This window comes from Micropterus dolomieu, linkage group LG18 (assembly GCF_021292245.1).
Source record: "Micropterus dolomieu isolate WLL.071019.BEF.003 ecotype Adirondacks linkage group LG18, ASM2129224v1, whole genome shotgun sequence".
NCBI classification, from domain to species: Eukaryota; Metazoa; Chordata; class Actinopteri; order Centrarchiformes; family Centrarchidae; genus Micropterus; species Micropterus dolomieu.
The window spans coordinates 22,869,891-22,891,328 of NC_060167.1; the positions used below are offsets into that span (position 1 = coordinate 22,869,891).

The following is a 21,438-nucleotide window of genomic DNA, read 5'->3' on the forward strand; positions in this document are numbered from 1 at the left end:
TCATGATTGTATGTTTGCTCTGTTGATAACTGAATGTTGTGAATTAACAAATATGAGAGGTTGTTGTTGGTGATGGTGCAGTGGATAAGATGCATGCCTTTGGTGTGAGAGACCCGGGTTAAATTCCCCATTGTGACCCATCTACTGATGTGTCCCTGAGCAAGGCACTTAACCCCTAGTTGCTCCAGGGGCGTGCTACCTCTGACATGTATAGCAATTGTAAGTCACTTTGGATAAAAGCGTCAGCTAAATGAATAAATGTAATGTCATGAGTCTATGATCACACTAGCCAATTTATGACGCAGATTTACTGCAAACTGTAATGCCAAACTTTAGTCAAAATTGTATGTTTGCATACAATTATTACAACTGTATACTACAGATATTTCACGTTCTGCAATACCTTTTACTGCTGCTACTGTATTGCACATTATGGTTAGGGGTGCTGTATGCAGCAGTTTTTGGCAAACAATGCTAGCTTCCCGCCCAGGCAGCGACAAGTAGCTAGCAAACTAACATTAAAGAATCAGACATTTTTCACCAGAATTACGTTAGTGGAGAACAAGAGCTCTGCATACTACCTGGTTGTCAGAAACACAACTCCAAATGTTGCTCTGTGCCATTTTGGTTGTGTCAGGTTGAAGGTATTTTTTGCTAATGTGTCAGTTAAGCTACGTAAATGTTAGCTTAACGTTGGTGTGGTGGTAAATTACCTGTAGTTATACCGGTACATTAAATGTTTTTAGGTTTTTACCCATAGTGGCTACATTTCAATCAGAGCAGCGTTAAAGGGGCCATGTGCAGTTTTCAGTGGCCACTAGTGGAGAGGTTTATGATTGCAACCACTACCCACTACCAAGTTCATGCGCGTGCTCATGCGTGCGCTCGAACTAATGAGCGAGCCCAAACAGAGACGGCACAGTGGAGAAAGCATCACACAAAATGCTGGAGATGTTTTCTGGGTAAACTCCCGGTGCAACGTCACAATAATATTTTTATGAAATTGATGTTGAACTAATCCATGCTCTTTGCGAGATAATGTTACATTGGCTGCATGAATGTTATAGCTGGTGGCATAGTGTGTTGTCTTTTTTGCATGTAGCAGCTGTAATCTTGGTGGTTGCACACCGAAAGGTAAAAGTTATAACTGACTGAACTAGTGCACAACTAATAATTAAGTATTTTGGCCTTAAGGGTTCCTTGTGTTAGTCCTTTTTAAGATAAATCTCATACTAACAGATGGTAGAGTGTGGACATGAGTATAACTATAATTTACCCTCAATAAATGAATGCCTTGACACAACTCAAACATGCACACTCCACCCACATATGATAGGCCAGCTCACGTGAACCCTTTTAATTGTCATGCGCTGTCAGCATGTAAAAGGCAGTACAGAGTTGAGACACGGGTTAGACTCATAAGTTCCTGAATTACTGAAATACTGCATGTTGTGTTAGATAGGAACATTCTGTGCTGATTTTGTAACATTAGTGGTTTCTCATATCATGTAACAGACGCCTAAAAGAGGTCGTTCTGAATGCAACTGTGGATTATGTATTACAAAATAGACTTTATTACATACATAACATAACACATAACATATGTAATACATACTGCAAAAGCAGGTAATAAAAGAGTAAGACATGGAGGTTGTGAAAGAAATAGAGCAGCTTGAAATGTTGGTGATAAAACATAAATGTTTTTTTGTCAAATTCAATCTGTGCTTCTGTTACCATATGAGCTCTAAGATCCTGTCTAGCTTCTTCCCCTCTTTCGCCTATTTAATCACACAGGAAATCTACGTAAAAGTTAATAGTGGCTGACATACGGTGCACTGTGTCTATCTTGTATTTCTTGAGAATAATATCATACTGGGTTTATATCAGGAGAAACATTTTTAAATATGAGTTTCAGGAAATCAGGATCTCAGAGAGCCCGCCACCGGGTCCAGAGGCTGGTGAATGGTGCAGCGGCCCTGGTGAGCAGCACGTGGTAGGCCTGTCGAAACTGTCGGTTCATAACAGCATAGAGCACGGGGTTGATACAGCTGTTGAGCCAGGTGAGGTTTGCGCAGAACATGTGCAGTACCTGTGGGGCGCGGTTATTTTTGTCTGCTATGTTGAGCAATATGAACGGGACAAAGCAGAACACAAAACACAGAAATACTGTGAAGCACATGCGTGTCACACGTCTAAATTCACCATCATCTCCTGAAGTCGCTGATTTGGAAGAGGATGCTGCAGTGGTGGGAGCAGTTCTGGTTACAGGTGGAGTAGGGATGATTTCAGGGGGAGGCTTGTTGGCTGATGATGTATTTGAGGCCTTGGCAGAGCTCTTGTCACAGGTGATCTCATCCTTCTTTTGTTCTAGGTCCACCTGGCTGCTCATCTCACAGCTGTGTGTGTTGGCCGTGCCACTCTCTACACCACTGTCATCAGTCCCTTGTGCTGAAGAAGAAGGTGGTTTCGTCCTGGATGATCGTCGGCTGAACCTGTAGCGGAGCAGCGCCTGTGAGGCGATCTGGACACGCCTGTAAATGAGGAGGTAGAATACACCAACGCAGCCCAGACCGATAAAAAAGTAGAAAAAGAGGAGGATGGTGGTGTAGGGGCGACCCCTGGTCCGATGGAAGCTGCATGTGCACACCTGTGGCACGAACACATAAGCAGGCCATATCGGGCCAAAGCTGGCCAGGCCTAGTGCCCATGCTGAGATCAGGAGTAAAATGAGACCACGGTCTGAGAAGACACGCTCAAACACAGCCCTTTTTGCAACCAGGAGATATCTGCCCACTGCCACCAGGCAGAGGGTGATAATGGAGACAGAGTTGGAGAGGAAGAGGAGCAGACCGAAGATGCTGCACCAGAGCTGACCACTGCGCCATCTGAGGTGTAGATAGGAGTCAACCGAGATGGGCTGCAGTATGGTGCAGTACAGCAGATCAGCTACCGCCAGGTTGACGATGAGCACATTGAAGCGAGTCCTCAGACGTGGGTCTAAGGCGAAGGCTATAATGGTCATCAGGTTTCCCACCGTACCAGTGACGGTCACAGCACATCCCCACAGCACAGCGAAGTACCGGTAGACCACAACTGAAGGACTGTAGCAGGAGAAGAGGTCATCCTCTGTTTGGTTTGTGTGGTTCATCAGCATTCTGTCGACTAAAAGGAACCAGAACGTAGCTTAACAGATTTCAGACAGCGAGAGGTTGCCCGCCACCATCTCAAATGTTTTAATGTTTGCCAGCCATGCTGCCGAGTTTGCCAGCAGTGCAGTTTCAAAGAAAGAGGTAAACACAGGCACAACACTGAAAGAAACAATGCAGGAGGTTATTTTACTAGTATTTGAGTTCCCTGAATTATACACCTCATCTTTGTCACTGAACAAACTTCTTAAAGGAGAACTCTTGGGCAATTTTTAAGTTAATCTTGATCGTTATACCTTTGTGAGTACTGTCTATAGAAACAACTGAGTTTTCTCAGGACTTCAGCGCGAGACTCCAACTAGCCGTCTAAAACACTATTTAGGTGAATTTAAACAATGGGTAAGTTGCTAAACACATCTTGTTGTCATGTAAGGGCCCTGTTCATGTTGACATTTTAATTGCATTTTGTGTCTGTTAAGAGGCACAAAGACACTCTTATGTATATGCCCACATAACTGCCGTTTTAGCTGAGTGGGAGCTCTGGGCATTAGCTGCAGCAGCTCCGTCTTGCAAGCACCAATCCGGTTAGTTTTTTTTTCTGTAGACAGTACTCACAAAGGTATAACGATCAAGATTAACTTGAAAATTGCCCAAGAGTTCTCCTTTAATGAAGAAAAAATGTTTTGGAGCAACATGAGCTTCTTCTTTATCATCAGCTGATTTAGCTGTACAGTGAAGATATTAATTAACTAAAGTGAAAGACTGCAGCCATGTCTATCTTTCTCTAAACTTAATAAAATATATATGCTTTTATTAGCAGGTACTGCTGATCACAAATTAAATCATGTCTGAATCTTTTCATTTATTCATTGATTAATCGTTTAGTCTAAGTCTAATGTCTAATTGTTGAAAATTGTGAAAAATGTCCATGACAAGTACCTAGAGGCCAGGGTGACCTCTTTAAATTGCTTGTTTTGGCTCACAGTTCAAAACCCAAACAATGGCATAATATCGTTGTCTTAAAGACACGTTAAGAAAAATGTGCAGGGTTCAGTTTCTCACCTTATAGTTGATGTCTTCTGCCAGTATTTTATGTTTATGTGTAGCCTGTGTCATTCTCTGCAGTCTTGTCTTCTGAATGTCAGGCTTCCTGTTAGCAGGTCTTTTTATGTGCATCCTTTTTTTTTAAAAGTAAAGTTTCATTTTCACAGTTTGCACACTGCAGTGCAACTCAGTCAACTTCTTGAACTTGATCACCAATGTGTTTGTATTGGCCTGTCATATATGTCTGTTAATAATTTATTACTATACTTGACTGTCTGTTAAAACCTTAAGTGATTTAAAATATTTAAAACATTCACATTGCGCACACTATGTACTCACATGATCACATTACTAAACTAGAGTACAACCAATTGCATTTCTGATTTATTGGTATTGTCATATGTCATTACATTTTTAAAAATTGAAAAGAAAAATCACCAATCAACATTGCTTACAACCATAGACTCAGTTTAATGATTTTATATAGAATTTTGTTTTAATTCAACAATTAGGAAGACCCAACATGTACCTTTTCTCATTTTTTAATAATCCACATTTACAATAATGTTTCAACACACATTTCCTAAATAACAATTCATATATTTGTAGACATTTTCTTTTTATTGCAGTTAACATGAAAAGTTAGCAGGAGTGCTTAAAGTATTGCTACAGTTTCTGTTTCCTAAAGCTTCCCTCTAATGTTTCATGAGCCATCATGAGAGTTTTCACTGGGATAGTTTAGGGTCATGTAGGGTTGGAGCACACAAGGCAGAGCAGACAAACAAAACATTTTTTTATCCCACTACAGGCCTATAATACTTCCAAAAAATGGTGTGATGTTTTTTTTTGCATACAACTACTCATCTGTATATGTGGTCCTTTTCTCTTCCTCAGTAACATAATGCTGGTGTCTTTCATCCCACTGTTTTTCACACTCCTTGTATGGCATTGTGGTGAAAATGTGGTCTGTAATAATGTGCACATAATGCAAATACCTGCTACTAAAGTCACAAATCAGCCATTGTCCTGCTGTGCTCACAGTGTTAGAGCTATTCCATGAAGACACTGAAACCTTTCTGTTTTGCTCAGTGAGGTGCAGCTAAAAAAAAGGATACATTGTCATTTAAAACCTATTTAAGCCATTCACATGTAGACTTTTCACCGCAGACTTTGACTTATGTGCTTTGCGGTTATGCACGTGGTTGTTGTCGGTGGCCATTCAGGAAGTACCAGGGGAATCATCAGGGGACCTAAGAATCTATCTTAGCATGGGTTTCTCTTTCTATTCTTATTTTTTCCAACCTTACTGCATTTTACAAAGACTGTAGAACACTGATAGCTGCATAGTGCACAAGTAGCAATTACTTCTTCAAAACAACCCCACCTCTGCCAAACCATGAATGTGGTTGATGTGCACACTAATACAGTTTTAAAAAGTGAAGTAATTTCTTCCCTTCTACTGTTCCTCTTTGATTTCCTGTATCTGTCACACAGAGGTAAATATAGACCATATAGGCCAGATGTAGACGTGTAAAATGTAGACATACAGTACAGAGAAATGTTTACCAGTAACTGCAGAAGGAATTTGGGAATCCTTGGTACCTTTTCTCTTAATAGGCTACAAAAACCAATACATTACAGTGGCACAATCCACTATACTGTGACAGCTACAGCGTGATACCACTTAACATCAGAGGCAACTACTATATCTAACCCATCAGGCATGTTTTTGATAACATTAATGCTTTGGATATGTAATGAACCCTTGCAGAGGTGAATATTAAAAACATAAGAGAGGTAGGGTTTGGAGTCAGATACAGTGGATCATATGTTAGGTGAAGATAATTAGTCATCAGTTGAAGATTGGAGGATGCTCTCAAATAAGTCCATGCTTGATAAAAACTGTGTTTGTTTGTTAATAATTTCCTCTTCAAACTATCTGTACAGTCTACTTGATGATTGGCAGATAGTTGAATGATGAAGGGAAACTGGGGAGGATGGAAACATACAGTGTCTTTGAAATCTCTGGTTCTCCTCTGTTAACGTAACAGTAGTGGTCTGCAACCACAGTACGCACCATGAAGAGTCATATTTATGCTCACTGTTTTTATTATGACGAAACAACAGCTGGAGCAGCACCAGCTAGTTTGGCTCTTGATGGCACATGGTTGCAGCCCTCCACCTCACAGTGTGCTTCTTCCTGATTCGTCCACATTCTCTCGCATTCTCTCAGTAAGGGGTGAAGAGGATCGGCCCATGCGTGGTGCGAATGGGACCTGGGGCGGGCCTCAGGAGGCTGAGGTGTGTTCCCTGTAGGAGGTGGTGATGGGGATGAGGGTGGGAGGTCGGGCCAGGAGGACGTAGTGCCAGCTGACCAGAGGAGGCTGCTGCCGCCATCGCCGCAGCGACAGCAAGAGGACTTGGTAAAAGTCCGGCCCCCAGAGTTTTTGGAATTTCCTTTGAAAAAGAGAGTAAGTAAATGTGACAGGTATTGAAGTACTGAGTTGTCCTAAAACCTAAAACATTTTTGTGGGGGAGAATTGAGAAATATGGATTATAACCATGAAAGACAATCTGAGTCTCTACCATAAAGTCTGTGCGCTTCTTGTGCCGGCTGAGAAGTGGATTAGGTTTCCCTGCAACTCCATCCCGATGCCTCCGGCTGGATATATGCTAAGACATAAAGTGAGAAAGGACAGAAATTGCATATTGAGATGGCATGGAAACGACTTCACTCAGGGTTTTGGGATCTTGGTGTGGGTTTCTCACCTGTTTTAGCTGCAGCTCTGAGTTTACTCTGACGTTGCAGATCTCACAGTGGAAGGTGCGTTCCTGAGTGTTGGGGTCAGAGGACAGCTCCCCTCCTTGCTCTGGACTGGGTTTAGGACCCAGACGTGGGTATGCTTTAATGGGTCCCAGTCCACTCCTAGCCTCCAGAATGGTTTTGTGTTTGGTACCTGGAAACAATAAAAAGGTTTAATCTGTGGTGGTAATCGAGGCCATGTTTCAGTGTAGTGCAAAATACATGTGTGTGGTAGGCTGTGTCTTTTTTTTATCACCACCCATCTACACCCAGTCAAACCAAGCAGTTTTTACCCTGCCATTGTTACCACTGAGTGGCAGAAATGCACCTGCTTTAGTTTTTCAAATTTAAAATGCAGCAATAAGTGCAGAATTGCAGCCATGCCCCGGGGTGTCTGAAGTTGCTTCTAAGAGTGTATTGCATAATGCTGTTGTTTGTAGAGTTTTATTTTTCTCAAGATTGTGCACAGTCTGGTGTGATGTACTTAGGAATATGTGCACTCTGACAAAGCTGTGTTGGAGTTACCTTTGTTGTGTGCCTCCAGTTGTGAGAGGGAATTAACAGCTACTTTGCACAGGGAGCAGTAGAGAAGCTTCTTGGCTTTCTCTTCCTCTGACTCTCCTGAAGAAGGGCTGGGTGCTGGGGACGGGGTATCGGGAAGACCAGCTGCTGCTGGATCCACAGGGGGGTTACCAAGGGCCGCGGAGGGGGACGGAGAGGATGGCAAAGGCGTGCTGACAGAAGGCAAGAGGGGACATGCTGCGTCTGCTGAGCTCAGTGTGGGTGTTGGGAGGTGGCTAGGGGTCAAAGGTGACTTGATAGAGTTGGGACAGGATTGGGTGTCATCTGTAAACAGCACAAAGTATGAATAAGTTGTGGAAAGTCAACCATACAATAAACCCTTCAACACTGATGATCATGACATAAAAGTATGAAAATAGCACTGGTGCTGTGCTTGAAACTCTGCCTCTTTGAGGTGGAACACACAGCTGTGCCGGTCCATCTGCACCTGCCAGCAGGTCTGACCACCCCTGTGTGCCGACACCTTAGCTAGATGAAACTTAGTGACTGACTACTCTACTTACACACCCTTAATGTGTTGTTTTTTCTATTGTCATGGTTCAATATTAAACTATAAAATCTCAATTCTTTGGATCTGTGTCCATCAAAAAGATTTACACAGGTTGTTAGAATAATGTTTAAATTAATTTCTTGGTAAACACTGTGACTCTGGTTAGTCAGAGTCACAGTGAGTCACTTAACACAACAGCTGTGTTGTGCATCTTTGTCATTTTGTGAGTGTGTGTGTGTGTTACATCATATGACACAGGTGATGCTTACCCTGCTTGTTAGGATTAGGCTCTGGGCTAGATGGTGAGGGGCCTCGTGGGGTGGGCGAAGCAGTAGGTGGAGGGTGCTGCTTGTCACCATCTTGGAAACGAGCTGTCTTGGATGTCTCGATCCCCTTCACCCTCCGAGCATGGCGGTTCCCCTTATAGTGGGCCTCTGCCTGGCTCTGGCAGAAGAACAAGACATTGTAATAAATTATTGATTTGAGTGGCCACGGCTGGATTCTTATTTCCATTTTTGACAGAACATTTCAATTTGTTCAATATGTTATCTTTATTCCCTTTTTTCTTGTTCACACCCACAAGCTTCAGTCAGAAAGCCAGTGAAGTGCCATGTGCAGACAATTTATCTGAGCAGATTCCAGTGTCCAATGAACTGTGTGCTACTTGTAGCACTAGCATCAGAAATGTATTTTTTATTTCTTTTATAGGACAGAGAGACAGGAAAATTTGGGAGAGACATAAAGGGGGTGCATAGGGCCACAGGAGATTTTTTCTGTTGGCAATTAGCTTTATATTTCTGGTTAGTTGTAAAGTCATAAGCATTTAAATTTAGTAGCTAAAGATGGGCATGTCAGATGTCCTTTATCAAGCAAATGCAAAAAAAACTTCAACATATTCAAATGAGCTCTATGATCAATAGAAAGCTTAAGTACCTCCCTTCTGCTTCGCCCCATGGGACCTTATAAAAGATAATTTTGTCCATCAAGAAAGTCACAGTTTGGTTTTGTGTGAAACTGCAAAAAGATCTTCACTTAAGCTTCTTACTATATTATCTCTGCTTTGCTGTTGTAGAGATTTAATTACTAGCTGAGACCAGAAAATCTCAAATTTCCGGACTAGTGTCAGTGAAAAGGAGGGTTTGGACTGGGCACTGAAAGAGTAATGCTTTCACTCCGAAGGGAACTGAGTCGTGCCCAAATTTTACTGCCTGCCCTAAATCCACTCCCCTTTACATGAACAGTATACCTGTAATGTTACCACTCTAGTAATAATATGGACATTATAATGCAATAATTACTAACTAATTCTGGAATAGATCCTGGCACCCTGAGTTCTCAGTGCATTACAGAAAATAGAAAATGTTGAGCTGAGGGTTTGCAAGCCTGATGTGCTGACGAGGCTGTCGGGGAAGATTAACCTCTAGAATATTCTCCACTTCCTTCACTACTGGTGTTATCACTGAACTGGCCTGTTGAGCTGATGATCACTATTGAGTGGGTGGGATTATCTGAGTTTTATTTTAAGTTCAACTTTATTTGTCCCTGAAGGGCGACTGGTTTTGCAGCATAAAGTGCAACATAAAAAGGAAACATGAAATCACAGACTTAGCAGTACTGCATCAATGAGCAAGCCTCATCATCAGAACAGCAATAAGAGCAATACAATGATGACTATCCTGCCATCCCCCTACATAAAGTATGAACAGCATAGCGTTACAATCAAAATATATCAACAAGATTGTCTAGTGACAGCAAAATTAGCATAAACATCATCCTACAAGTAGGGCTACATACTCATGATGTGCAAGCTGCCTCATTTTCTCTGCAGTGAGGAGGGAAATGGCTTTAAGGGACAATGAGAATCTGTTTGTCTTGACTGAGGGGAATTTGAAGGGGTAGGGATTAAAACTCCTCGTGAAGAGGGTAATCAGCAATCAGACAGGATGGAATTTGCACTCTTCATCACCTGACTGTTATACACAGGGTTCTACGTTAATGTTTTCGTTGTTGTTTTTGTTTATGTTGTTTTTTCATCAGCAGTAACATTAATTATATAAACTCAATAAAATTTCACTGGAAATAAAGAGTGAAGTCTGTGTTCCTCCTAAACTTCAGTCACCGTCAGTATCAGTCCTTTTGTACTGTCCTCCTACTCCTCCCAGCAGCTAAGTTTACAAGAATTTGCCAAATTTAAAGATACGTTATAAACGTGACAAACAGTTGGACTACATACATACACACAGACAGCTTTCGTTTGTGACAATTGCTATTAGCCAATCTACTGTGCTGTGCTTGTGTAAATCACAGCTGTAGACTGCGAGATTACAGACAGAGCAGATTAAAATGTCTTTCTATATGTTTATGCTTGTTGAACATTTGTATTGATTTGTATTAATGTCCACCACGGCCTCTCTGATCTACTGTCTGCTGACTTCAATGCGTGTGTGTGTGTGTGTGTGTGTGTGTGTGGAGGAGCTCAGCCCCATCACAGAGAGTATTGGAGAGGCTGCAGAGTGATAATAAATTACACTAAAAGGATGTGTTAAACTCTTTTTTTTTTTTTTACCACTAACCCGATCAGTCAAATGAGTTGCTAGATTTACTTGCCCCGTGCAACTGAACAATCCTTATTGTACAGCCCCGATACAGAACAGACAGGCATCAAAAATGGGCATATCAAAAAATATAGCAAATCAAGAAGAGTTTGTGTCCACAGGTGTGTGTTTGCCTGCTTGTCCTTGTTTGATTGCATACAAGAGGATCAGTTTAAACTCAAGATATGGAAACAACAATGAAGAGTGGACATATCAGGGACGCCTTAGTACAGGTGAAGAATTGGGTTTTTAGTTTATCAGAGTTAACGTTAAGGCAATGGGAGACGAGCGTTAAAGTAAAAATCCTTAAGATTTTCATTAAATCCACCCATATTTCTGACACTATTTCAGGGCTCTAAGCTAACCTTTTCCCCAATGAGCACAGTGAAAAATGTTCAAGTAACACAGAATTTATTAACAAACAATTTGTTTAAACAAATGTACACTACTTGTGTGTGCTTCTTCTCCTTGTGTGCAATTATGATGTTAAAAACCAGTGGAGGACTATAAAAGTGAAGACCCTGATATCTAGACAATTACCAAAGTTTACTGTTGACTCAATAAGGTGCCTCTAAGACAAACTGAACATTTCCTACTGCTTCACATTAAAAGCATTCAACTGGCGAAACATAGGTAGGCTTTTATTATGAAGCAGACACAAGAAACGCAATGTATTTTCCAAGCTTAGGGCTGACAGTGATCAAAAATGTATCCACAAAAATAGACGCTTTCTGCAATATCTGCACATGGAAACTACAATATGATTATAGTTTATACGCCAACTCCGTTCTCCTGCATGAAAGTCTGTCATGCTACACACTATACCCCATCCCTACCTTCATGCCCTTGCTTTCTGCCTCATTACACAGCTCTTGCACTGACATACAGTCAACATTGGCATGGGATGTAAATTGTGAGATTGGGCTTGGAAATCAATGTTACCCTCAAGGATAAACATGTGCATGTCAGCATCAAATGAAATCAAAGGAAAGAGTGAGGTGTTAGGGCACAAATATAGTTTGAGTAAGCTTGTCGCTAATACAGTAATACAAGATTGTGTGTGTGACTCTATGCACAAGCAGAGGCTTCCTGGGATTAGATAGGTTTCTTTATGTCAATGACAAGGCTGAGGGAGCCACATAAGGCCAATGACAGGTACATGTCGGGGGCTCTGCAGTGTGGGATGCTTCACTGAGGCAAATAGACCACTGGGACGTGTCCGGGATGCCTCTGTAAGCCTGAGGTATTAACTGCCAATGATAGTTACCCATATAGCCCTCATCCTGATTGGTGATGACAGAAAGGCAGATATAGCTCTGCCTGTGTAACCCAACCCCTCTGGCTGCTGCTATCCAAAGCCCTGCAATCAGACAAGAAGATGAAGCCCTACAAGTTCACCAACAAATGACAGCAGAGAGCTTGAAAAGCAGAAATTCTCAATGCACCCTCTTCTTCTTCTTTGCAGTTCACACTTTGTGCTGCTGTTCTTATTTTCCCCTCCCTTTGTGCAACTCGTAATTGTTCTTTTTCTGTTTGGGCTTTGATACTTTCACTCGCCATGTGACCTTCAGTGTCAGGTCTTAAGGAATCAATAAAGGTGCGCCATCAATCAAGCATAAAAAGCTTGACAGCCTTGGTGGTGGGGGTGGGATGAGCAGAGACAATATGATGTAAAAGAGATTAAGGTGTCCGATCTTTGGAGTAAACAACACAATTATAAAATATAAATGATTTTGGCATAGTAGGTGAAATGGACTGAGAGAACCTACGAAAGACCCTATAGAAAGGGGGATTAAGATGAACGAGGGAGCAGAGATTGGATTTAAGAGGGAGAAAATGAGAGCAACTGAATGTCCCTGAAATCCTTTTTCTCTCCAAGCAGGATGTGCTTTGATGTTTTATCTATAAAGCGACAAAGGCACAGAAAGCACAGAGAGCTAGCAGCCAAATCTACTGTACGCGGCACTGGCAGCAGCAACAGGAAGAGGGGGTGGGAAGAAGCTGGAGAGGTGGAGAGAAGGAGAGGGGACAGATGATACAGTATACCCCACAGACACAGACGGAGAAATATGAAAACTGACAAGGAAAATGGTGAGCAAACAAACTTGCCGAGCAGACAGGAGACACAACTGAAACAGGATTTGCTATGGGCCTGAAAAGGACAAGAAGAGAGAGAAAGAAAGACAGAGAGGTGTCCAGAATGGTACTGCAGTGGTGACGATGTCTAATGCAGCACGGTGTGACGTCAGCCTTGCAGCAGAGCTGAGCTAAACACTGGCAGGCTAATCTGTCCTCTGTGGCCTGAAATGAATTGCAATGTTACAATTACAACATGTGTGGCTACAGTGTAGTAGCAGTGAGAAGCACCTGCTTCTGAGTGGCCACTATCAATCAATATGCCTCTTTCACTTTGTGTAAGTACTTGAGAACTCCCATTTAACACCAACCTCCTTCATGACATAGATATGAAAGAAACTGCTGGTATTATTAATGTACTTCGGTGCCGTATGACCCGAAGAAGACTTGATGAAAATTAATGAAGAAATAAAAAAAGAGTGTTTGCGTCTGCCTTTGAACTGCAGCACAGCCAGCTTGAGAAAGCCAAGTACTGTGCTGTAAGCAGAGTATTCCTTCATTATTAAAGAATGTCCACCGCGCTTTAAGCTCTGAGTCTCTCAGGTTACTGAGGAAAATGCTGTAGAGCTGCAGCAGAGCAGATGCGGCTCACGAGTTAAAAAGCAGGCAGGACAAACAGGTGGCTCAGCATTAGAGTGCTCAAAGCATAACACAGACGTGACCCCCGTTAGAGACACATGCACAGGCACATGCATTTTCATCCACTCACATTCATATTTACACACACACAGTATGTAAATATGAACATGCTGTAGTAAATAAAAGCGACCCCCGCTCATGCTCTGTGTCCCACGCTCATGTAGACCATGTGAGAACATGCAGGTCTGAGCAGCGGAGATATAATTAAGCCGCCCCTCACAGAGAGAACAGGGCAGTGTTACACAAGTTTCAGATGACTCCCTCCCTGCCTGTGTCCTTTACACACCACTGCATTTAGAGTACAAGTATTTAGCGCTTCATCACCGGAATGCAATTATATTTTTAGATAGGCTTGTATGTTTGATTTTTACTCATGTTTAGGTTAGAGGTTACAGTGTGGTTCATCAACTCAGGATTTCTTGATCTTTAAAAGCCCTTTCAATATTGTTCAATACACATCACTCAAATTCAAGATGTTAAATTGCACTGCTTCACTAATTCCACTCAGGAAATTTTTTCACTGCTAAGAGTGAGGGGACCTAGTGAGCTGTATTCCTAGGCAGTGGGCTCAGAAATGTTATGGCCCACCATCCAAAGGAAATTTGCTATCTAATTTCTTATTTGTCCATTCAAAGAAAGACTCAGAGTCTCAGACCATCAAAATATTTCCACTGCAGACATGTACCTAAAACACATACACACTGTAAAAGGCCAAGTACTAGACTCTTAACACATCAATCATGCCATCCAGTAGCTAGGTTTTGGATGTCCACATTATGAGTTATTTGCTTTTCGACTTTAGCTAACACTACAAACACTTTAATGGGAACACTCAAATCATTCCTCTAAAGTTTCATCACTTCAGGCCTCCTTTATTTCAGTCCCTCTGCCTTATGCTGGCGTGGAGCCAAGTGTCAAGAGTGAAATGCAGAAAATGTGCTTGATCAGCTTTAAGGTAAGGACAAGCTGGTGTTAGCTGTTCACCGTCTCCTCCATTAAAACCTCATCAGAGTGGACTTTTAAAAACAAACTCATTATACTTAGAGGCTCGCTATCAACAGCTAAAATATGTTTTCCAAGCTTGACACACGGTTCAGCCCAACAAATCTCTACACACAAACTAAAAAAAAAGGTTCTACAAACTTTCTGAAACTTGCTTGCTGTCTTTTTATTTGATACACAACCTTCTCCCAAGACTTTGATACCAGAGTGCAGCAGGTCATCAAAAATTATACTGGACTGGTCATAAAACAGGTTAAGCAAGAAGGGTTTTCTCTTCCTAATATGAGCCTACAGGCTAAAATTGGAGCTGAGAAACTGTGAACCAAGTTCTCACCTGCTCCAGCTGTACAGTCAGTCACTACCTAACATTGGATGCAGCCAGTTAACTTTTTGGGTCATGATTTAACATGTCTAAAGTGTATGTTCAGAGCCTCTGGGACAGTTTGAAAGGACCCACTATAAAACGAAATACATTTTTCTGAGGGTCACAAAACCCCAGAACCTACTCTTTTAATTACCAGAATTTGATCCATTCTATCCAATAACATTTGGAAAGAGGCATATGATAAATCATTTTATCCCCATGAGGAAGCCCAGGGAGGCTGTAAAACCACAGTGAGCAACTTTCATAGGAATGAATGGGGTGCCATCTGCCGCATCCAGGTCTCAATATTACATCCATGCCTCTGGCAGATTTTATCAGCTATATCTAGCTAGCAAATGAAGCATACGTTAGCTCCATGAATTGGTAGCAAAAGCTGCTCTGGGTGACTTTTTAGTGTTTCCTGCTGACTCCATTTAAAACTAGAATCTTGTAAAAGATGCATGATATTGTGCTAAAACAAAGAAGCTAAACTTACATGTAAAAGACATGTGGTGTGGAGCTGGTTAGTCTTAGTAATAGGCTACTATGATAAGGATAAATGTATCGGACTGTTTGTTATTTCATGCTAACATGGTTGGCTATTTAGCTTACATATTTTGTTCGTATATTCAAATATGTTTTTAGTTTTCATAAGTCTGTTAGAATGAGAACTGATGTTTTTAGCAAATGTAATACTATCTTGAGTAAAGAGATTTGTTGGGATTGCTTATTTGTTCTTCCCAAAATAAAAGAGCATGACAGAATTGCTATTAGCCTAAACTCTCCTAACATCCAGGAGCAGCTTTCACAAAGTTGGGAAATATACATAGTGGATTTGCGAGTTGTGACCTACCTTTTTTTAAGCAACCTCTAACCCCACAAACGTAATAGTTAATGATGTGCTTGGTTACTGCTGTCTGTCAGTAGTAAGCTAGTTAGATGGACATGCCACTATTTGCAGCTAACGAGTGATCAATAACCCATTTCTTTCATTTTTGCTTTTGTGTTTTTGGAACTGGCTTTAAAAGAGACTCCACCCTCCAAGCCCTATAATGCCAAGTATCCTTCATACTACTGCACCGTGCACACCACTTAGCAGAGCTGCCAAGCAATGATTGGACAATTACTGTTCAGGGGAGGGCTTACTGAACAGTCAATTGGTAGGATATTGTCCATAAAAGCTTTACCCTTTATTTTGAACTATTATTATTAATATTATTCATACCTCTGAGTTGAAGCGTATTTGACAGACATTGCAGGATATGATTGGCCGCTTTGTCTTCACCATTGGTGGCCCGAAGGTGTGTGTCATCACAGCCTTCTGGACAGGGTCCATCTGAGGAGAGATAACACATCAAAGATTCAGCGACACAGGAGGAACTCAGAGGGCAGGTTTTCTGTGTTTCTCCTATCAAGAGTCCAGTGAATGTGGATGAAAGAGAAAAATGTTGAATAAAGTGCAGGTGAATGACAGGGGGGGTGAAAGCTGGGAGATAAAAAAGAGTGGAGAAGAGTGAATTGAAGGGGGAGCAGGGATTGATGTGGGCAGGAGGGTATGTTTTCTCAGCAGCAGCTGCTGCTGCTGTCTGTGCTTGAGTTCTTGGGTGCCGTTCAAAGTTTTAATTCATGCTGGGGTTAGAAGGGCCTAATTACACACTCTCTATCTCCAAAAATGTGTACTTTGTTTGTGTGCTACAAAATCTCTTCTTTTCAAAACATCAAACCAGATTATTACACCAAACAATATGTTTTCCATGAAGTACCTTGATAAGAGGATCAGCTATATCTTATCTAACGTATTTAGATAAGAATCAGCCTTACCATAGAGGCATTAGGTGCTTGTGGCAAGAAAAGCAATCGAATTCATCTTCAGGGAAATTGAATTTCACATTTTAAAACACTGAGTAATAAAAATACAGAAAAAAATTGTGAACAATTAAATTAACGAAATGGAATATAAGTCGTTGAAAAATGTGTTGTTGGTAATTAAAAAACAAAATGATGATTGTATTTCTAACATTTAAGGATTGACTGAAATTTGAGTACATTTACAATAAACAGCAGGTAGTTTTTATTTAAAAGAGGTCTAATTTTCATTGTCGTGAAGAGGTATAATTACTGCAATTACAAACATTCAACTCAATTTCTATCTTAGGTGAATCACATAAAGGGATAAAAACATTTCATTAACACGATGAAGAAACATGTATCAGAAAACAGTAATTAAACTCTAATGTAGTTAATGTAATTAAAATAAACTGACAATAAAATATAAATAAATATATATAAATAAATAAAACAATGGGATCAAAGACTTATGGAAAAACCAGAGCGTGTCAATGTCAAAGTTATGGACGTATCATAAATATCTTAAATTAATGCCAAAATGAAAACAGTGGCCTAAAATTACCAAACAAGCGTGTCATTCTCAGACCAAGCACAGATATCTACCACGTCATACTCTTATGAAATGTTTACTACCTCGTTTTTAGGCGACTCGAATGGACTCGTGTGAGCTCTCTGACCTGCTGGCAGGGTTCAACAACCACAGCGCTGGGTGTTGCCCTCATTAAGCAGCCAAAAGTACACTGTGGTTTTACTCAGCCTCTCATCTCCTGCTCAGACTGTGAATGTATGCTGCCAAATGAAAGACTATGTACACTCTCAAGTTCCAGGCACTGGGGGAAATTGTATCATTGGTCTGAAAATTTAAACTCTGTTTGAATGCATTGTTAGACATATTTATAGACTATAGCCTATAGTTTTTTTGTGCTACTGTCTCTTATCTCGTGTCTCCAATTCACCTCTCTCTTGTTTTGCCTTTCTCATGTGGAGACCTGTAACACCTCCAAACTTGTTTGTTTACATCTGTACATTTGTCTCTGTGCTAACATTGTGTATATGGGTGTAAAGGCATGACAACTGTGTGTGTGTCTATCTGAAAGCTTTATTGTCGATGTGTGTGTACAACATTGTAGATAAAAACAAAAAATCCTGTCTCACTCTCTCTCTTATTGGTGGCTGTTGTTCAGCATGTTGATCTCCCATCACTTTGTGTCTTTCACCACCTGTTCTTGTCTCTTTCCATACATGTGTCCCTACTGTTATAACCTCATTAACCCATTAGTCTCCTCTTTCACCCTCTCCCCCCTCAAACAGTGGAGCTTTTGTTGCACGAGAATTTTAAACTGTGTCATATGCACATCTGAATTTATAGTTCACTGACAGCATTCTTCTTAAATAGCCTAATACACCATAAGGTCCAAGATCATCCCACAGTTTTGCATTTGTTTCACATTTTGGAAGTTACAATCCTTACAATTTCATTTGGCGACACCAGCTGTTAAAGGTGGTGAGAACAAATGTGTTTCAGTGGTTCAGGCACCTTATTGCCCGCTGGAGGCAGTAAACACATCTTGAGAAACTACTCTGTCAGAGATGCAACAGAGGAGCAGCAGCTCATTTATCTGTTTACAGCACACTGTGGATTGAGAGGAGTCATCGCTTCAGGTTGTTTAATAAAGAAGACTAAAGACGACAGTTAGCCAGGTTTCAGACCTCTAAATCTGGTGTTGTTCTCTTTGACGGCTATTCGCCCAGGAACATCTCAGCCTGTGCAATGTGAAGGATGGATGGACAATGAAAATTACTTTATAGAGAGGCAATTACAGAGTACAAACACACTGAATGGAAAAAATGTATCAGAATTTCAGAAGGCTGTGATATGATGAAAATCCCTTTCTAACTTTAAAATAATATTTCCTACCCAAACTGAGTAACTGAGAGGCTAATCTTAAACTTAATCCTTAAAGAAATACAAATTACAAATCAACAGAGTGACAGAAGCTTAATCTCTCCCTCTGCACACACCAGCTTCACTGTGCAGCTTATATCTCACTGCAAGAAGGCGAGATCTACAGAATACGCCCGACAATCTCAAGAGTTTGGAAATTACCTGTAATCCTCGTGAGTCAGGCCTGATACCAGCTCTCTAGATAACTCCCAGAGCTCCATGCTCCACAAAAGTTTCTGTCCAAACTGGAACAAACTGTGTTTGAAACAATAAACACAGCAATCAAGTGTTTTTTGTCAGTTTGCCCTTGTCTTTGTCCTTTCAGTCTCTGCAGCTTCTCAAGACGAGCAGACTGATCAGGCTCTGAATAAAGACTCACACCGAGCTGCAGCCTACTGTCACTGGAGGACAGCAGTGTTGCGGACTTGACTTTACTGTGTGGACAGAGAGTGATTTGGATTTAGGTGCTCTGGCATTAGTGGACACACTCAATGTCCTCACTGAAGCAGGATGAATCATTAACCTGAGGAAGGGTCATTTTGCCTGGATGCATGAATATGAGCTCGGTAATGTGTGTGTGTGTGTGTGTGTGTGTGTGTGTGTGTGTGTGTGCGTGTGTGTGTGTGCGTGTGGGATGGGGGGGTGCACGTGCATCCCTGTTTGTCGCCACGCTGACCTTCACATGAAACCCAATCTGGAAATGAGAAGGAGCCATAGAAAATGCTGAGTATAGAGAACACAGCCTGTGCCTCTCATACAATTGATTAGCTGTAACTCGTTTTATTGCAGTAAAACACTCGCCTGGGCATTTTCTCAATTATGCTGAAACTCACTGCTGAATAAAAAGCAAACAGCTGTCACCTTATCGTCTTAGATTATACAGTATAAATCCTCAGCTCTTTATTGCTTGTCTTTACTCAGGAGGAAACGCTCCAAACCCACAGCTGAATTCCAGCTGTCTTCTCCTAAGTGATACAAGATGATAAGAAATCCCAGACACCATGCGTGCACACATGTGGATTCATGCTCGTGTGCAAGTACGTCTGTGAGCACTCACTGTGTTAAAGTTGTGGAAGAGGCCGATGCTGGCCGGGTGAGGCGACTCCAGGGGGAACTGGAGGAAGGGCTTCATATCCAGTGGGGCTTGGATGACAGGTGGGCTCCTGAGGAAGGCAGGGACCGGCCCAGGTCGGTTTACACTTCCTGGGGTAGATGCACAAAACAGGAACATTGGACATCAAGGATAATGTAGAGAATCACATGCTGCAATCAGTGCACAAGGTTTGTTTAATGACAAGATGAATACAACTAGCCGCATCTGAATAGTTAAGACATTTTGGGAAATAAGCTTTCGTGCTGAGAGTTGGATGAGAAGATTGATACAGCTCTTGTGTACATATGAAGCTTCTGCCGGCAGCTGGTTAGCTTAGCTAAGTCTGGAAACAGCTAGCCCGACTCTGTCCAAAGATAACAAAATCTGCCTGCCAGCACCACTACAGCAGGGATTTGCTTACTCCGACCTGAAAATGTGACCCACGTGAATCATGCAGATACATAAAAAATATTTTAGGATGGAGGATTTGAGGACATCTATAGGCTGAAGAGTGTGATATGCACGATTATGTTTGTTTATGTTCAGCTCGAACCCAACCTTCCGATTTTAAAAGGACTGCGGTGAAGGAGACTGGCGCCATCTTGGTTTGGCAGAATTATGTGTGAGTTGACTAAGTGAGCATGCACATTTATTTGCCGTGCTGTGCTTGTACTAACTTAAGTTAACCGCTAGCTAATGAAACAGGTGTCCTCGGTTTGTCTGACTATTTGTGTGACTATCTGTTTTGTGCAAGGCAGAAAAACCTAAATGTTAAAATTTAAATGTTTCAATTGCAAAGATATAGCTATAGCTAAAAGTTAGTTAAAATTGAACTACATTGTTATCTGTATCTAAAGCACTTATGGGTTGGTTAATGCCAGTAAATAGTCGGCACTATTCGGTGCCACCAGCTACTTGAAAGTAAAATTGACCCTTAGCTAAGCCACGCCCCCCTTAGTTACTGTTGCTAAGTCCTACAGACTTTTTTCTCAGCACTGCCACTGTTTATTACTGCACTCCCTGGAGAAATATTTTCTAATTTTTGGAAAAAGCAATCTCAGAGAGAAGCAGACAGTTTTGCAGTTGCATTATACATTTGAAGGTTTAATTCAGGCTGTCAAACTGATGTGAAAAAATAAAGACAGAAGCTAAAACCTACCGATCACAGAGTAAAAGTGACCCACCGTATTATCTGACTATTGAGAAAGAGGACAACGATATTGAGGATCAACATTGTTCTTGTACAGCTGGGTAATGTTAGGTCTTTGTACACTTTTACATCATTAAAAGCAGAACAGTAGGGCTTTATAACATTACATTCAGTAGTAAGTTAGCTAGTGTTAGCTAACTAACATTACATTAGGTTTGTTTTAGGTTTTAGAAAGGGAATAAATCGTACTTCTCCTTTCAACCTCTCTGCGTAGCGACTGTAACTATTACAAGTGCCCCAGGAACAGCGTTTGACCATCTCTTGAAAAAATACGGGAAAAGAAAGCTAGAAAACGACGCCTTTCGCATACCAGTCAATGGAGCGCAACCATGAAAGTGTCGGACCTCAGTTAGAGTGAGTCCTATACTGCACTGTGATTGGGTAGCGTATTCAGGGTGTGGCTTAGCAAAGCGTCAATTGTAAATTCTCAGTAACAGTGGACAGCCCACTTATTGCTTACTGTGCTGTGCTTACGCAGCTGTTAGCCGCCAGCTAACAACACAGGGAAAAAAGTATGAGCAGGTTTTGATGCTTTGTTTTAA

At 41.4% G+C, this 21,438-nt stretch overlaps 2 protein-coding genes across 3 annotated transcripts; both read right to left on the reverse strand.

Moving 5' to 3' along the window:
* Window positions 1-1,323: 1,323 nt before the first annotated feature.
* Window positions 1,324-4,264, reverse strand: gpr84 (G protein-coupled receptor 84). The gene is made up of 2 exons (XM_046029214.1): window positions 4,209-4,264; window positions 1,324-3,308 (listed from the first exon to the last, which is right to left on the reverse strand). Exon 2 carries the CDS (start codon window positions 3,152-3,154, stop codon window positions 1,928-1,930), a length of 1,227 nt encoding a protein of 408 aa, XP_045885170.1. The 5' UTR covers window positions 3,155-3,308; window positions 4,209-4,264; the 3' UTR covers window positions 1,324-1,927.
* Window positions 4,265-5,873: 1,609 nt separating this feature from the next.
* On the reverse strand, window positions 5,874-21,217 carry LOC123956784 (zinc finger protein 385A-like). Of its 2 annotated transcripts, none has more exons than XM_046029218.1 (8): window positions 21,207-21,217; window positions 19,651-19,796; window positions 16,026-16,136; window positions 8,335-8,509; window positions 7,519-7,839; window positions 6,960-7,147; window positions 6,777-6,863; window positions 5,874-6,647 (listed from the first exon to the last, which is right to left on the reverse strand). In XM_046029218.1, exons 2-8 carry the CDS (start codon window positions 19,723-19,725, stop codon window positions 6,420-6,422), a joined length of 1,185 nt encoding a protein of 394 aa, XP_045885174.1. In that variant the 5' UTR covers window positions 19,726-19,796; window positions 21,207-21,217; the 3' UTR covers window positions 5,874-6,419. The 2 variants fall into 2 exon arrangements, with proteins under 2 accessions (XP_045885174.1, XP_045885173.1); XM_046029217.1 differs by lacking the exon at window positions 21,207-21,217 and adding an exon at window positions 21,086-21,181.
* Window positions 21,218-21,438: the final 221 nt, after the last annotated feature.

What these genes read in the sequence shown, in the direction of transcription:
- gpr84 (XM_046029214.1), bottom strand. Translation starts at nt 3,154, where the DNA reads ATGCTGATGAACCACACAAACCAAACAGAGGATGACCTCTTCTCCTGC.
- LOC123956784 (XM_046029218.1), bottom strand. Translation starts at nt 19,725, where the DNA reads ATGAAGCCCTTCCTCCAGTTCCCCCTGGAGTCGCCTCACCCGGCCAGC. An exon ending in TCTTCCACAACTTTAACACA is followed by an intron (nt 16,137 to 19,650) that starts GTGAGTGCTCAC and finishes ATCTCTCCTCAG; the next exon opens with ATGGACCCTGTCCAGAAGGC. An exon ending in CAGAGCTGCAGCTAAAACAG is followed by an intron (nt 6,864 to 6,959) that starts GTGAGAAACCCA and finishes TTTATGTCTTAG; the next exon opens with CATATATCCAGCCGGAGGCA.